Source organism: Curcuma longa, chromosome 3 (genome assembly GCF_044706935.1).
Source record: "Curcuma longa cultivar G26 ecotype Majalengka, Jawa Barat chromosome 3, ITB_CL_G26_1.1, whole genome shotgun sequence".
Lineage (NCBI taxonomy): Eukaryota > Viridiplantae > Streptophyta > Magnoliopsida > Zingiberales > Zingiberaceae > Curcuma > Curcuma longa.
In genome coordinates, this window is record NC_133863.1 from 19,448,138 (window position 1) to 19,466,928 (window position 18,791).

An 18,791-nucleotide genomic window follows, 5' to 3' on the forward strand; every position below is an offset into this window, starting at 1 on the left:
TCTTAGACAAAACCAATTTTAAGAACTTATTAATAATGTACACATAATGTCCCACTAGACAAATCCTTAGGGGTTTTGACTATGTAATTCTATGCATAAAAAATAATATGCAATTACATCAAGCACATGGGATATAATAAAAAACAGCATAAAGAATAAGCAATAAAAATATGAAAAAATAATTTTCCAACTATTATGGCCTTTTCAATATCCGCCGTTCTTCAAGATTCCTCCCGTGGACTCAGTCGCGTCTTTCTTGTTCCGCTGCGCATCCGGTTCTCACCACGCAAGAAAAAGTCGCAACAATTATAGAAAAAATTTTACATCTTATCGATCCTATACTCCACAAAGGAGTTTACAAAAATTCTAGATCGAATTGTAAAATTAAATCTATACAGCGTCCTTCTGTGCTTAAATTATTACAACAAAATACAACCTCGACAAACCCGAGGGATCCAAACATACACATCACATCATAAAATTTTTCTTGGCCATAATAGTCGGAACTTAGGATGCCTGCAACCACAGAGTTAATCTATTGCACATCCTACTATTATTTTGCCTAATTTTATAAAAGTGCATGAAAAACTGAAACCAAACACACAGAGCCCTAACCAATGCTCTGATACCATTGATGGGAAACACTAGAAAATCCGTTCCGGTGAATTCTTGCAGAATAAAAATTTTTTTCCAGAAACGGATTTAAGTTGCCCTCATAGTCGATCAAACAAAGTTTGATCGACGCATTTAGATCATTGGGCTCTTGTGTTTGGTTTTCAGGATCCAAGAAAAGACAAGCAATTTATTTAAAGCGGAAACAATAAATTGTACCTTTTCTTCGGGATGTCTAGAAGGAGTGGATGACCCCTCGATCTTCTGCTGTATATCCTCTCCTCTTCTCGAACGTTGTGTGGACAACGATCCTTCGAGATTTCTCCACCAAAACTCTTCTCTCCGATGGCAATCAAGCAAGCAACCAAGCCTTCCTTCCTTTCTTTTTCTTCTCCTTCCTTCTTCTTCTTGGCCGCCGGCCCTAAGGGGAAAAAAGGGCAAAGGGAACGCCGGCCACAAGGAAGCAAGGGGAAGGCTAGGGAGGCGCCGGCCCTAAGGGAACAAAGGAAGAAGAGAGGGGCGCCGGCCCTAAAGAGAAAGAGAAGAAGAAGAGAGGTGGCGGCAACAATGAAGAGAGGGAACTTCTTGTTGGTGCCGCCGGCCCTAGGGGAGGAGGAAAACCTATTGTTGTGTTCTCGTTGCCTCCCCTAAACCCCTCTTTATATAGCTATGCCATCTAGGAATTTTAAGAAAAAGTCTAACAAATTTTATAAGATTTAATTAGAACAAATCTAATAAAATCTTATGGATAAGATTTGTTATCTTTTTAATAAGTTTCCATTATATTAATTTTGTTCTTATTTTTAACAAAATCTTTTAATTATATCTCGCTAATTTTTAACGAGATTCCATAATTAATATTTTGTTAATTTAACAAAATTAATTCATAAAATTTTATAATAAAATTTTGTACGAGAAGAGACGAAATTTCTTAGCGGAAATTCTTTTAAAAAATTTCTTAATTTTTATCAGAATTTTTTTGCCGAGAAAAATTCTTAATAAAATTTCAGAAATTTTCTTTTATAAATAGAATTTCCTATCCGAAATTTCTCACAGAATTCTCCCAGAATTCTTCCAGAATTCTTTCGGAGGTCTTCCAGAATTCTTCCGGAGGTCTTCGAGAATTCTTCCGAAGGTCTCCAAAGGTCTTCGAGAATTCTTCCGAAGGTCTCCTAGAATTCTTCCAGAGGTCTCCCGAGGTCTTCAAGAATTCTTCCGAAGGTCTCCAAGAGGTCTTCAAGAATTCTTCCGAAGGTCTCCATGAATTCTTCCTGAGGTGGATTCGAGGATTTCCAGAGGCTACAGTAGGGACCTAGAGGAGGAATTGGTTTTGGTCTCCTGATGGGCTTGAGCTTCCCATGTTCTTCCTGAACACACAGCTTAAGTCCATCAATAATAACTCATTCCACTAGAGAGTTATTATTGCACTACCGCACCAATCCCATATTACAATATGGGCTCCTTCTTACTATAAGTACATTAATCTCCCTGTGTTTAAGATATCGTATGTCCGTTAATTAAATGAGTTACTGACAACTCGAATTTAATTAACTTCTAATCCAAGAGTAGTACCACTCAACCTTATTATCATGCGGACAAAGTCCACCTGCAGGGTTTACATGATAATCCTTATGAGCTCCTCAAGGGGACATCATCAACCTATATTTAGGACACAGATTCCTTCTATAATCAACAACACACCATGTACATAATACTACTTCCCAACTCATCGGGCCTTTTGATCTATCGCACTAAATCTCACCCTTTGATGAATCAAAGAAATATATACTAAGTACATGTGTTTGTTATTATATTGGGATTAAGAGCATGTACATCCATAGTAACAGAGGTTTAGTTCGATTATATAGTCAGTATAAATCGAACAATCCTCAGATGGTCCTGCTCAATACACACTTAGTGTACTAGTGTAATTTTATAGTCAAGACAGACTAAGACCAAATTACACTACAACCAGTCCAATGGTTTGTCCAATCCATCTTGGTTGTGAACACTGTTTATAATTTATAAGGAACTGATAACATGGTCTTCTGTGTGTGACTCCGCACACCATGTTTATCTACAATATAAATTAAGTGGACACTTGCATAAAATTAAATGCAAACATTGACCAAATGTGATTCTTATTTCAGAATGTTTATTTACATAGATAGCTAGGATTCTGGTATACATCCCAACACAAACACACCCGAACACATGTGAGGGGAAAAACCAACCAAGATCGACAAGATTACCTGTAAAATTGCAGATCAGAGGAAGGCTGGTTGAGGGATGGATCTAGATCACTACTTCGGTGGAAATAGGGAAGAACCGCGGTAGGGGAAGAAGAGGCGATCTAGGGCGCGGACAGCAAGAAGATGGTGGCTCAGCCCCATGGAGGATGGCCACGGTGATTGCTGGTTCATTCGGTCGCTGGTACCGACGGGAGATCGGGAACAAAGAGAAGAATCACAACGTCTAGTGTGGAGAAGGGATCACGGAGGAAGACAAGAAGAAGAAGAACACACTGTTTCGGCGAAATGGGAGAAGGAAGAAGGAGATCACGGCTTCGTTGAAGACGGATCGGGGGCTGGAGAAAGCTTCGTCGGCGAGGAAGAAAGGAAGATCGCGAGGTAAGGGAAGAAGCTTCGGGCGGAGAAAGAAGATAAGAAGCTACAGCGCGATGAATCACGATTTTCGCGATTTGGGAGGAGGTTAACGGTTTTGATAGCTTCTTAACGGATCAAATGGTTAGGATCCAATAAATCTTAACCACATTAACCCATTAATCCTTATACTAAATTAAATTATAAATTGGGTTTTAATATAGCATGTGGGCTTTTCTAATTGGGCTCATTTAAATGGAGCTTTAGGCCTAGCCCGATTAGGTTTAATAGGGTTGGTTTAAAGGGTCAATGGGCCTAGCCTTTAATAATTAATTATCCCCTTAAATGGCTTCATCAATTCCCTTTTAAACCTTAATAATTAGGATAAATTTGTTTGCAAATTATTACCCCTTAAGTTCTAGTATTTTACATTCTCCCCACTAACAATAATTTGGTCCCCAAATTTACTTCCTTCATACTATAGTGTATAATTACCTTAGTAATATACTCGAGCCTCTCAGATTCCGATACATACGAGGACCGCCCAGATGTATCACAAACCTAGAATGGTGTGCCTCATGCAACAACTCTTCCTTAACCGAATGCTGCTCTGGAACACAAAGTCGTCCTCAAAATCGAATTATCCCTTCTGCATCACATGAGAACTCTATCTGCTGTCCGGAGTCCACTATGCTGCGGATAAACTTTAGATACTGATCACTAGCCTGGGCTAACTTAATCTTCTCCACTATAGGTGACTGAGCAACTATCGAAACTACAACACCATGCTAAGTCCGACTATGCTCTATCAGTCCAATCTTGGAAAATTGCTAGATTAGATCAGTAACGGCTACCATTTGACTAGCCAGAATCCCCTGTGACTTCCGACTAAGCGCATCAGCTACCATATTAGCTTTCCATGGATGATAGCTAATGGTACAGTCATAATCTTTCAAATACTCCATCCAGCGTATCTGTCTGAGGTTCAGTTCTTTCTGGGTGAACAGATATTTCAGGCTTTTATGATCTATGAAGATCTCGAAGGTAACTCCATATAAGTAGTGTCACCAAATCTTCAAAGCGAAGATAATAGTGACAAGCTCCAAATCGTGCACAGGGTAGTTCTTCTCGTGGTCTTTCAACTGACGAGAAGCATAAGCGACTACCCGGTCATGCTGCATCAATACCGCACCAAGTCCCTGGAATGATGCATCGATATAAAGTGTAAATCCATCCTCGCCAGAAGGAATCACGAGAATCGGAGCACTCACTAACTGCTGCTTAAGCTCCTGGAAGCTAGTCTCGCAGGCCTCTGACCAGACGAACTTCGCTCCCTTTTTTGTTAGACGAGTTAGCGGTGTAGCAAGACGCGAGAAACCCTCAACAAATCTCTGATAATATCCTGCTAAACTCAGAAAACTATGGACCTCTTGAACTGTCTTCGGCTGCTCCCAACCAGTAACAGCCTCAATCTTTTGAGGTTCAACAGAAATCCCTCTGCTGGATACCACGTGCCCGAGAAATCCCATCGATGATAACCAGAAATCATATTTGCTGAACTTTGCGTACAGCTGCTCCCGACGTAATATCTCAAGTACAATGGGGAGATGCTGCTCATGTTTTGCCTCTGATCGAGAATATATAAGAATATCATCGATGAAGACAATGACGAACCGATCTAGATACTCCAAGAAAATCTGATTTATCAGATCCATACCGAACGACATCACCAAAAACTTATAGTGTCCATACCAAATGTGGAAAGCTGCCTTCTGGACATCCTCGTCTCGTACTCTGAGCTGATGATAGCCAGACCGCAGATCAATCTTAGAGTACACGCATGAACCTTTCAGCTGGTCAAATAAATCATCGATGCGCGGCAACGGATATTTGATCTTCACTGTTACCGCATTCAATTGACGGTAATCAATACACAATCATATAGATCCTTTCTTTTTCTTCACAAATAGGACTGGGGTTCCCCATGGTGAAACACTCGGACAAATAAAACCCCGATCCAACAATTCTTGTAGCTGAACTTTAATTTCCTCCAACTCTTTCGGTGTCATCCGATATGGAGCCTAAGACACGGGTGCCATACTGGGAATCAACTCAATAGTGAACTGGACTTGCCTCTGTGGTGGCAAGCCAGGAAGCTCGTCCGGAGAAACATCTTGATACTCCCGAACAATACAAACATCGGAAGGACAAGAAGTATCGTCTCCCTCCGTTTGCTTCAGAAATAGTAGATAACCTCGGCAACCGTGTCTAACATCCTCTAAGCCTGAATAGCTGAGATGATAGATAATCCATCACTCTGAGTACCAACGAATTCCCAAGCAGGTTGATCTGGAGGTCGGAAGGTAACCACTCTCGCTCGGCAATCTGTTGTAGCATGGTAAGTGGCCAACCAATCCATACCCAGAATGATATCGAATTCTGCCATATCAAGCGCCTGCAGATCTACTGTAAGGGTATGACCGTCAAAATCTAATGAACATCCCCTAATCTGCTGATTTGTAGTCAGCACTTCACCTGAGGGTAAAGATACTGCTAGACTACACAATCTAATCATCAGGATTCTATCAATTTTCAGCAAAAATACTAGATATAAAAAAGTGAGAGCTTCCAGTATCAATTAAAGTATCTGCATATATGGAATAGACAGAAACCATACCCCTGATGACCGATCCATCGGCCCGCTGCGCATCATCCCGAGTAATAGCGTAGACACGTCCAATCTCTGTACTGGACGGCTGCGCAACCTGCAGGTAGAAGGCCGCCACTCCGTTGGAACCTGACTCGGAGGAGCTGGAAACTGAGGCTGTTGAACAGATATTATATACGACTGTGGCATCACTAGTATATACTGCTGAGTAGGATAATGAATCTCTGAACTAGCAGGATACTGAAAACTGTCGGTAGAGCTGGATGATCTCTCCTCTAAAGCATATATATCTGTGGCTGGGACGGTAGGGGTCGCTGCTGCTGATGTGCTCTGGGCCTCTGTGTCCTCTGAGATCGCTGTTGGGTAGGACGTCCTCCAGAAGATGCAGCACCAGTAGACTCCAGCTGAGCCTTCAAAGTACACTCTCTGACCGTATGACCCGAAAGTTTACAATAGTAACAGATAGGCTGATCTAGTGGGCAATCATCCATCGTATGACTATGTGATCCGCAGTGATTACACTTCCTATTCTGATCTTTCTGGCCCGAATATGAAGTACTACGGAACTGTCCTCTAGACGGCTGTCCAGTCCTCTGTCGCTTCTGAGCAGTCGGCTGAGAGTCCCGACTCCTCATCTTACCGCGAACGTTCTGCTTTTCCAACCTCTTTCTCTTTCTCTCTAGATATCTGCTGTCGAGTTAACTCGATGGCCAGTGCCCTATCTAAGGCCTCTCTGTACGAGCTGATAGAAGGACATCCTGTCTCTAATGTATGCAGCGAGGCCCTGCATAAACTGGCACATCCGATCCTCGTCCTGCGCCACCAGTTGTGGACAGAACTCTGAAAGTTTCTTAAATTCTGAGTTATATTCCGTAACTGACCTCTCCCCTTGCTTCAGACTCAAGAACTCCTGGCGGCGTGCCATGCGGAAGGTCGCCAGGAAAAACTCTCTCTCGAATGCCTCTCTGAAAGATGTCCATGTCACCTCCCGCTCTCCAAATACGATCTTCTGAGTCTTCCACCAAGTAAGAGCCTCATCTCGTAGGTGATAAGTAGCCAATCCGACCTTCTCTAAGTCCGTACAATCCATATAATCATAAGTATCCACCAAATTCTCCATCCACGACCGAGCTTTCCACGGATCAGATCCTCCGTGAAATAAAGTGAAACGTTCCTTGGCCGATTTGGCCAAGGTCATAATACGGCTTTTGTCAGCCGGAGCAGATGTAGGCATATCTGGAGGAATCCCCTGAGCCTGAGAACTATGCTCTCCAGTAGGTATATTACGGTCCTGATCCCGTAAATCTCTCTCCTCCTCGATAACATCTGGCTCCTCGGACCTAACAGGTCGTCTCGGCGGTCGACCTCGTCCTCGGGGTATAGGGGCCATATAATAAAATGTACCTGATACACGACCAGTATAAATTTTCTACCCAACTAGAAAAATATACTAAAATACTTACAGATTTTTACCGGAGATCTTTGCCATGCCATTTCCATCTCACAATCTGGATCGAGCAACTCAAAATCCGATAAACCCGATACGATGACAAATACGACTTTCGGTTACTCGATACAAAACAATTCCGAACAAATGCTAAACCTAAGTCCTAAAATGCAACGATTAATTCCGAAAAACTAATCGTAAAACCATGCTCGATAGACTCAAAATGACAAACGAATGTAAACCTACGCTCTGATACCACTAAATTGGTACGTAAGACCGTAAACGCTCTGATACCACTAAATTGGTATCAGATATACTACAAATCACTGATACCAGAACTAAATTGATCAAATTGTCACGATCCGGGAGATAGCCGTCCGAAAAATTTCGACAGCACCTCCCCAGTATCACTGACAATTCCCTGAATACAAACATATAATAAGGCCCACACGGCCTATCCATACTACAAAATATGGATTTATACAAGTAATAAAAGTAAAAGTGACCCACACGGCCACGTACACATCCTACACAATGCATAAGAATAAAATTCTAATTCTACACAACGATTAAGGAATAAATTCGATAAAGTAACGAAAAATCCAAAGTTTCGTAAGCGGAAACGTAACAAGTACAAGTATGAAATCACGAATAGGAAACATGCTAAGTCTCAAAATACCGATACGAAATCAGAAAACCGATAGTGCAGAAAGTAAACCAACAATACAAGTATACCACCACATACTACAAACATATCCAACACACACACAAAGTCCTCGTCGTGAGATGGCATAGCTGGCAGATCCCTGGCATCCTCTGTAAGCTCCTACCTGATATCTGGGAAGACAGAAAAATCTCAGGGTCCAAAGATGTGAGTACAAATACTCAGTGGGTAATACAGAAAGAAAGTGCATGACGAAGTAAATAGCAAGAGTATAAATACATACCAAAGGTCAACAAGGTATCAACAATATCTCTGCAGGTAATAAGCAACTAACATGGATCTCATGTAATGCACCATATGAATGACATGTCAAACATAGTGCAACAATCAAGAATCAAACAGGTAGACAATCAAAATGCAGTATCAGTACGGTCCAATACATATATATCATGCACATGATGCGCATATGCATGATGCAACTGCCACACTCACTACAGAACTTGTGCAAGCATCTGAGTCTGAGAATGTCCGGCATCGGGGGATCAGTACTCCGCGCCCTACAATCCAAAGTAGTCCGGTGATCCAAATCGGGGGATCAGTGCTAGTCCGGTGATCCAGTAGCTATGATAAGCTACGTATCCTATGGCCGATATCTGTCCTCTAATACTCATCCCCGACGTACCAACCATGTACTCTCCGAGTACCACCCCTACCCGGTGTCGAGGCAAATCATCGACTCGGCTGCGTACTGCCATACAACCACCATCACTGCGATGGAAATAGGGTATGATAACCACCTATATAGATATATCACTACAAGCCATCTACCATCACGATAGACCCACAACAAGGGATTTACAATCATTTATCATGCATCATGATGAGATGCTCAAATCATAATAATCAACACCTACCATACTAATCAATAAGCGTAGATGTAACTCATAATGATCTCAGGTATCATAAGAAAAGAACCATACCAATAATGATCACAGATGTCATATCAAGGATAGAAACAACGGTCAAGAATAATAATCCAAGATCAACAGACATAAGGTCAAGCATGGTATGAACATGAGTAACATAACAAGTATACAAATAAGAGATAGGAATAGAATCAAGGTATCAAACTACAAGAATGTATCAAAGAATCATGCACTGAAAATGGAAAAGAACTATATTGACCAAATACAGTAAATTACCCATCTGATAAATCGCAGGTCAAATCCTAGAACACACAGAAATATATCCTCGTATAATATGAAAGTCCTATAATCGCTCAGGGTCCTGCAAGAAGATAATACATCCCTAAAATCATAACCAAGAAGCTCTAATCAATTTAGAGTTAATTAAATCTCATTTAGGGTTAGACCAAATCTAACTGTTGGGTTTAACTAATCCACTAATTAGTTATATTAATTAATTAATACAACCAATCTCATGTTTAATTAAATCCAAGCTAACCACATTAGGTTAATAAACCCAATTTAACTCAATCAAAACCTAATCACAATTGATTAGATCTTAATTTAAGTTAACCACATTCTAATTGGTTTAAACTAACTTAACTAACCTATTAACCTAACTCTCCTAAACAGATCAATTCCATTAAGTTCAAAACCTAACAACTACCAATCAATATAAAACCTAGCAAAAATTTATAATTGATTCTACAAGAATCGTTTCCAAAAACCTTGCCTCAAAATTATCGGCTCCTTTGCTCTAGAATCTAGCCCCAACTCTAAGCTGTGTTCTTGAATCATGCCGCTACAGATCTGTTCCACAGCTATGATCTCATTAAACTTTAGAAATTAGAAGAGATCCGAACACATACTGCCATACAGCCATCGACTGCGTACACTGCCATACAGTCGCCATCACCAAGATGGAAATAGGGTATAACAACCACCTATATAATAATGCCACTAAAGGCCAACTACCATCATGATAGACCCACAAGGGATTTACAATCGTCATCATGTATCATGATAAGATGATCAAATCACAGTAATCTTCAGCTACCATGCTAATCAACAAGCGTAGGTATAAGGTCCTAATGATCACAGGTATCATAAGTAAATAAAACTATAACCTCTAATGGTCACCGATGATATAAACAAGGATAGAACAGTAGTCAAGAATGATAATCCAAGATCAATCGAAACAAGGGCAAGCATGGTATCAACATGAGTAAGGTAAGAAGTATCCAAATAACAGTAAGGAACAGAATCTAGGTATCAACTATGGTAACTATAAGAGAATCATGCACTGGAAAAGAAAGAACTGTATTGACCAAATACAGTAAATTACCCACCTGATAAATCACAAATAAAATCCTAGAACCCTCAAAAATAGATCCTCGTATAATATGAAAGTCCTATAATCGCTCAAGGTCTTGCAAGAAGAGTAAAACCATTCTATATGAAAAGTCATATCACCAAGAAACTCTAATCAATTTAGAGTTAGTTTAATTCCATTTAGGGTTAGACCAATCTAACCGTTGGATTGTGATTATCAGGATTTAATCAAACCATGAATTAGTTGTATTAATAATTTAATACAACTAATTTCGTATTCAATCAAATCCAGGATAATCCATATTAGGTTCATAAACTCATTCTAACCTAGTAGGACTATAATTCGATTCCATGTTAGGAACCAAGTAGGTTTCCATTAACACAAGGTAACTAATTAATTGATTAATTATATTTAACCAATTAATTAATTAGTTGCATTAACTCGTTAACCCAATTGATTTCAGGTTTAATTAGACCTAAACTAATCAAACCAATCTTAACCAGCTTAATCATGGTTGGTTAGACTCAAACTAAGGTTAACAATCACTTAGTTGATTTTATTAAACAATCTAATAGGTCTTAATCCCTAAATGATAATTTGATCAGAATCTTACACAATCAAGAAACTGATCCAATCAAATAGTATCCCTAATATCTTGCCAAAACAAAACATTCAACATAATCTATACAAGAACTCACCTCAGGTTTCTCTTCTTCCTTCCTTCAAGCTGTTCGGATCAGTGAGCTCAAAGACTAGCTAACTGTGTACTAGTAGCAACCTTGATTTGATCAGACTTGTTGAAATCCACAAACCAAACTCCAAATCAACCGCTTTCTACTCAACCACATCTAGATCAACATCAAGAGAACTTACCTCTAGATCAACCGTTCCAAGCCCTAGAAGCCTTTGCTCTGTTCTTGAATCAAGGTTGTTGTCAACACCTAATCAATCAATCTGTTTCCCAACGAATCAGCAAGCTAACGGATCTGAGAAAACTCAACGAACGCCCTCACTAGGAATTCAACTAGGGATTAAACTCACCAAATCAAAGCTCCTTCCAAACTTTGCGTTGTATTTGTCGCCGCCGATCAGAATCGCCACCAACTCCACAGATCCAATTCCACAACCTGGGAACCCAAGAAATTCTGAAATCCGAAGAAATCCCAAGGAGAAACCACAGATATGAAATTTCAGCTTACCGGTTGATCTTTCAAGCTCAATCTCTCTTACCTGCTTCGATCGCCGTCGTCCCTGACCCGCGTCCAGCCAAGCCCCGATAGGAGATCAGGAATGGAGAGGAAGAGAATGGCTCGATTCGAAGCCTTGGATGATGCCCTCTTGCAGCCGGCACCAGCGGAAGATCGAGAACCGTGGCTGGAGAAGCTTCGGGCGGAGGAAATGAGATCGCTGCGGGAGAAGGAAAAAATCACGATTTTGCAATGGAAAAGAAGACTCTTTAACAGGTCGGGTATCGGGTTTTAAAGATCCAATAGCCACTAACCCAATAATCCTTAAGCAATTTGGGCTTCTCTTGGATCAAGTTAATTGGTCTTTAATTGGGTAAATGACTTGATTCATTTGCCTAAAATTAGGGATTAAATGGGTTCATTTAATTAGCCTCTTAGTTAGACTAAAGGGTTAGATTAATTAGGTTACCTCATTACCCTAATTTAAAACCCAAATCCTTAATTAATCAAGCCTCAAATGACCAATTAACCCTTTAATCCTTACCTATTAGGGTTCGATTATTTACAATCAACCTTAAAATTTCTCGTATATTACATTCTTCCCCACTAACAAAAATTTGGTCCCTAAATTTACTTCCTTCATGCTATAGTGTATAAAGATTATAGTAATACACTCGAGCATCTCAGATCTCGATATATCTGAGTACTACCCAGATGTATCGCAAACCTCGAATGGTGTGCCTCATGCAACAACTCATCCTTAACTGAATGCTGCCCTAGAACATGAATCATCCTCGAAATCAAATTATTCTATCTGCATCACAAGAGAACTCTATTTGCTGTCCGGAGTCCCTCCTGCTGCGGATAAACTGAAGATGCTGGTCGCTAGCCTGTGCTAATTTTATCTTCTCCACAATAGGCGACTGAGCAACCATCGATACTAGAACACCTTGCTAAGTCCGACTATACTCTATCAACCCCCAACTCTGAAAACTGACAAATCAGATCAGTGACGGCTACCATCTAATTAGCCAGAATACCACGTGACTTCCGGTTAAGCGCATCTACGACTACATTAGCTTTCCATGAATGATAGCTAATGGTACAATCATATATCAACATGTACAACAATCACACACAAAGATACTGTAAACAACAATATAGTATAATATACAACAAATATATCATAGCATACACACAGACTGTGCTATAATAATCGCACCCTCACAGGCAGTGCTATGCACCCATACAAGCAGTGTTAGTATGATATAGTGATCGCACCCACACAAGCAGTGCTAAGATGATATAATGATCACACCTACACAGGTAGTGCTAAGATGATATAATGATCGCACTCACACAGGCACGTAGCACCCACACAGGCAGTGCTAAAATGATATAATGTCGCACCCACACAGGCAGTGCTAAAATGATATAATGTCGCACCCACACAGGCAGTGCTAAAATGATATAATGTCGCACCCACACAGGCAGTGCTTATAACAACATCCACAAACAAATACAAAGTATCAACAACGAATATCCATAAGTGTCAACTAGATAAGTAGCACAAGTGATAACAGTATCAACAGAGTAGATAATAACGAAAGTAAATCATGCACTGAAAGAAAAACCTGTAGTGACCAAATACAGAGTACCTAGTGTCTACTGCAAATTCTGCCTGAACCGTGAAGTAAACCACAGATCTCTTCCCAAACTAATGCTCACTGGAATTCAATGTAATCTAACAATCTCTCTACACTACAAATCCGCCCAAATGATCCAACGAGTCAGTCTGACGTATCGGAAGGAAATACGCAGATTTATTTAATCGATCAACGATTACTCAAATCACATCAAGACCCTTCTGAGTCCTGGGTAAGCCAGTAATGAAATCCATGGTAATATGATCTCATTTTCACTCTGGAACTGGGATCTCTTGAAGTAATTCTATTGGTCTCTAGTGTTTAGCCTTCACCTGCTGACAGACTAAACACTTTGCAACAAAGTCAGCGATATCTCTCTTCATACCATTTCACCATCTAACATCCTCTATACCTGTATTGCCGAGATAATGAATATTTCATCACTCTTAGTACCCATGAATTTCTATGCGAGTTGATCCGCAGGTAGGGAGGTAATCACTCTAGCTCGACAATTCATCGTAGCATGATAAGTGGCCAACCAGTCCCTACCAAGAATGATATTAAACTCCATCATATCTAGCACTTAAAAATTTTACTATCAGGGTATGATCGTCGAAATCCAACGATCATCCCTTGATCTCCTAATTTTTAAATCAGCATTTCACCAGAAGGCAGAGATACTGCCAGACTACAAAATCTAATCATAAAAATTCTCCTAATTTTGCTCAAAATAATCTAGACATAAATGCATGTAACTACTAGTGTCAATCAAGGTATCAGCATATACAACATAAACTGAAACCATACCCTGAATTATCATCCATTGGGCCGCTGTGCCTCCTCCTATGTGATAGCATAGACATGACCAACCTCCGCACTAGTTGGCTGAGTCTGGCTGAGAGATCAAAGGCCTCCAATTTATCTGAAACGGACTCTGAGGTGTAGATGTCGTGACTGAACGTAATGACTGGCACACTGTATGAAGTAGGAGTTACTGATAGTTGTTGCTGCATCGGAATCATCGAATAACGAACCTCTAGCGGTGGAGCTGTTGGTAACATATATAGTTGAGGCACTGTTGATAGATAATGTGGTGGAGGATAATGCGTCTCTGATCTGGTGGTGTACTAGAATGCTGTTGGTATAGCTGTCTGGTCCCTCCCCTGCAGTAGATATATCTGTGGCTGAGATGGCAAGGGTCGCGGCTGCTGCGGGGCTCTCGTCCTCTGTGTCCTCTGCGATCACTACTGTGTAGAACGTTCTCCAAATGATATAACATTAGTAGGCTCTAGCTGAGCCTTCAAAGTACACTCTCTGGCCATATGACCGGGTAATTTGCAGAAGTAACAGATAGAGTAATCCAATGGACAATCGACCACCAGATGACTATGTGATCCACATCGATTACATTTCTTTCCCTTATCCTTTTGACTCGGCTATGAAGTACTATGGAACTGACCTCTAAACGGCTATCCAGTCCTCTGTCGGTTCTGAGCAGTCGACTGAGAGTCTTGGCTCTTCATCTTACCCCGAGCACTTTGCCTCCCTGGTTCTTTCTCTCGAGATGATCTGCTGCCGAGTTAACTCGATAGCCAGTGCTCGGTCTAAAGCCTCTCTGTACGAGCTGATAGAAGACCCTGACATCCTGTCTCGAATATATGCAGCAAGGCCCTGCATAAACTGGCACATCCGATCCTCGTCCTGCGCCACCAGCTGTGGACAGAACTCTGAAAGTTTCTTAAATTCTGAGTTATATTCGGTAACTGACCTTTCTCCTTGCTTCAGACTCAAGAACTCCTGGCGGCGTGTCATGCGGAAGGTCGCCGAGAAAAACTCTCTCTCGAATGCCCCTTTGAAAAATGCCCATTTCACCTCCCGCTCTCCAATTACGATCTTCTGAGTCTTCCACCAAGTAAGAGCCTCATCTCGCAAGTGATAAGTAGCCAATCCGACCTTCTCTGCGTCCGTACAATCCATATACTCATAAGTATCTACCAAATTCTCCATCCATGACCGAGCTTTTCACGGATCAGATCCTCCGTGAAATAAAGTGAAATGTTCCTTGGTCGATTTGGCCAAGGTCATAATACGACTTTTGCCAGCTGGAGCAAATGTAGGCATATCTGGAGGAATCCCCTGGGCCTGAAAACTCGGCTCTCTGATCGGAATATTACGGTTTTGATCCCGTATATCCCTCTCCTTCTGAATAAGATCGGGCTCCTCTGACATCTCAGGTCGTCCTAGGTGTCAACCTCATCCTCGGCCTCGGCCTCGAGGTATAGAGGCCATATAATAAAATGTACCTGATACACGATCAATATAAATTTTTTACCCAACTAGAGAAATATACTAAAATACTAACAGGTTTTTGTCAGAGATCTTTGCCATGCCATTTCCATCTCACGATCTGGATTGAGCAACTCAAAATTCGATAAACCCGATACGACGACAAATACGACTTTCAGTTACTCGATACAAAATAATTCCGAACAAATGCTAAACCTAAATCCTAAAATGCAATGATTAATTTCAAAAAACTAATCGTAAAATCATGCTCCAATAATATAATTTCTGAAAAAAAAAAATTATATTTTGCACCAGATTTCTACATCATCATCCTCCTCCTCCTCCTAATGCATATCTTTCCATCTGCTGCAAATGCAATAATTCGTTGAATAATTGCAATGGGCAGGAGAAAACCAGTGTTGAAGAAGACGACGAAGGCTGCTGTTTCCTCACATGCTTCTTACAAAATAAGAGGAAAACAAAACACTTTGCTCCGTCCCGCGTGGCTAGCTCCTGCAGTAGCTTCTCCGTTTCTTCCTCGTGACACTGAACCATCATCGATCCTGCTCTATAAAACGCCCCCTCGCTCATCGTGAATTCCTCACACCGAGCAGTACTCCAGCAGCAGTTGTAGTAGCTAGCCGAGCAAAAGCCGACCAGTACTCTCTTCATGGCGATTCCAGTCATTGACTTCTCCAAGTTGGAAGGGAAGGAGAGGGCCGAGACTCTGGCTCAGATAGACAATGGATGTGAACAGTGGGGATTCTTCCAGGTCTGGTGTTTTATGACTCTGTTAATTAGATTGCTACTGTTTAGATCAGTCAATTTGGGAATTAATGTTACTAAAATTAATGCTTTTGCGCGCAGCTGGTGAACCATGGGATTCCGGTGGAGCTGCTGGAACGCGTGAAGAAGGTGTGCACGGAGAGCTACAGGCACAGAGCCGAGGCCTTCAAGGCGTCCAGGCCGGTGCAGCTCCTCGACCAACTCGTTCGGGAAGAAGAAGAGGTCGCCGGCGACGTAAACAACAACAAGAAGAAGTTGGACGATGTGGACTGGGAGGACGTCTTTGTTCTCCAAGACGACAACCAATGGCCATCCCACCCTCCCCAATTCAAGTAATTAAACCACACGATGAATATATTAATTTTCATGACAATTATATATGTTGCATAAAAATTGACATCGATAAATTGATTGATTGATCGATCGATCGATTAGGGAGACTATGAGGGAGTACAGAGCAGAGGTGAAAAAGTTAGCCGAGAAATTGATGGAAATCATGGAAGAGAACTTGGGGCTGGAAAAGGGCACCTTCAAGAACAAGTTCACCGGAAACGGCGAGCACGAGCCGTTCTTCGGCACCAAGGTGAGCATTCATTGACGTTGACGTTGACGGAGGACAGATTTTAATAAATAAAATAATTAATTTAAATTCTGGGGTTGCGTCATTGAAGGTGAGCCACTACCCGCCCTGCCCGCGGCTGGACCTGGTGGAGCTGGGCCTCCGACCCCACACCGACGCGGGCGGCGTCATCCTCCTTTTCCAAGATGACCGCGTCGGCGGCTTGCAGATCCTCAAGGACGGCGAGTGGGTGGACGTGCAGCCGTTGGCCAATGCTATCGTCATTAACACCGGGGACCAGATCGAGGTGGTCAGCAATGGGCGGTACAAGAGCGTATGGCACCGCGTGCTCGCCACCGGCAATGGAAACCGCCGCTCCATCGCCTCGTTCTACAACCCGTCAGTGAAGGCCGTCATTTGTCCGGCTTCGGCCGCCGGCGCCGCCGCCGAGACTACTACTGCTTACCCCGAGTTTCTGTTTGGGGACTACATGGACGTGTACGTGAAGCAGAAGTACATGCCTAAAGAACCAAGATTTGAGGCGGTCAAAGCAATTAACTAGGAGCCAATTAACTATACAATGATTAATTATACGATTAATTACAATTGTTATCGATTTATGGTTTTATCATTGTGTGGACTGTCATTGTTTGTTCGTTTTGACAAGCTGTAATATGTGGTATTCTCAATTCAAATCCATATTTATTTTTATGAACATTGCTTTTGAGCGATTAATAATTATGTCAGTTTGAGCGATTAATTAAGGAAAAAAATTAGAAGTTTTGTAGTTTGCCCTTTGCGCTTTCCGCTCCTGGGCAAGCCCACCATAAAATTCATAGTAACATGCTCTAATTTTCACTCAGGTATCGATATCTCCTGAAGTAATCTGGCCAGTCTTTGATGTTCAACCTTCACCTGCTGGCACACCAAACATCGCGCAACAAAATCTGTGATATCTCTCTTCATACCATCCCACCAATAAGTACGCTTCAGATCTTGATACATTCGGGTACCACATGGATGTATTACCAACCTGGAATGATGTACCTCCTGCAATAATTCCTCCTTAATCCAATGTTGTTTCAAAACATAAAGTCATCTTCGAAAATGAAGTATCCCCTCCTTGTCACAAGAAAACTCCATTTGCTGTTCAAAATTCACCCTACTACAGATAAACTGAATATGCCGATCACTCGCTTGTGCTGCCTTAATCTTCTCCACTATAGTTGACTGAGCAACTATTAAAACCAATACACCATGCTGAGTCTGACCATGTTCTGCTAATCCCAACTCTGAAAATTGACGAACCAAATCGGTAACAGCCACCCAATGACTGGCCAAAATCCCACAAGACTTCTGACTCAAGGCATCAACTACCACATTAGCTTTCCCTGGATGGTAGTTTATGGTACAATCAATTTCTTAACAAACTTGAAAAGGAAGATTTCTAATAAAAGGAAAATTTCTTAATAAACTCAAAAAGAAAGATTTCTAATAAAAAATTCTTAACAGACTCGATTCCTAAAAATCCTAAACGGATTTTAAAAATTCTAAAATAAAAAATAGAACTTTTCAAAACTATCCTAAATACTAAAAACTTTGAAAATTGCTAAAAAAAATAAAATTATCAAAATTAATAATAAAAATCTTTAAATTCTCCTACATCAATCGCCCCAGGTTGAAAAAAAAACTCATCCTCGAGTTTAAAGTAGTATCAGGTGGTTGTCCAGGAGGAAGATCATGTGATATCAACACAGCAAACTCTACTAATTGTTGGACTTTGAGAATCATTGTTAATCCGTCGATGAGAATGACTTCATGAATGCTATTCTTGTCCTTGAATTCATTTGCCTTTACCTAATTGCCATCAAGCCATGGAATTGCCTGCTCAATGGCATCCTCAATCTTCTTCTTGTCGGCAGTAGCAAGCTGTGATTCAATTTTATCCTCCGTTATGGTATTTCTCATGCTGTAGGCGGCGTAGTTCTCTAGAGTATTCTTAGCTTCCACCTTCTTCTTGTGTTCGAAATCATGG

The 18,791-nt window shown here is 41.2% G+C and overlaps 2 protein-coding genes and 1 pseudogene across 2 annotated transcripts in view; 1 reads left to right on the forward strand and 2 right to left on the reverse strand.

Annotated features, from left to right (window-relative positions):
• Positions 1-6,519: 6,519 nt before the first annotated feature.
• LOC141823837 (uncharacterized) lies at positions 6,520-7,273 on the reverse strand (annotated as a pseudogene).
• Positions 7,274-9,265: 1,992 nt separating this feature from the next.
• The window catches only part of LOC141823840 (uncharacterized), a 100,248-nt gene continuing 90,722 nt past the window's right edge, over positions 9,266-18,791 (reverse strand). Inside the window, exon 6 of the mRNA XM_074711057.1 lies at positions 9,266-9,281. The gene's annotated coding sequence lies outside the window, so the exon portion shown is untranslated. The remainder of the gene's footprint in view (positions 9,282-18,791) is intronic.
• On the forward strand, positions 15,958-17,471 carry LOC141824126 (1-aminocyclopropane-1-carboxylate oxidase-like). Its single transcript, XM_074711364.1, has 4 exons — positions 15,958-16,183; positions 16,279-16,529; positions 16,633-16,780; positions 16,869-17,471. The coding sequence occupies exons 1-4, from the start codon at positions 16,082-16,084 to the stop codon at positions 17,316-17,318; spliced, it is 951 nt and encodes a 316-aa protein (XP_074567465.1). The 5' UTR covers positions 15,958-16,081; the 3' UTR covers positions 17,319-17,471.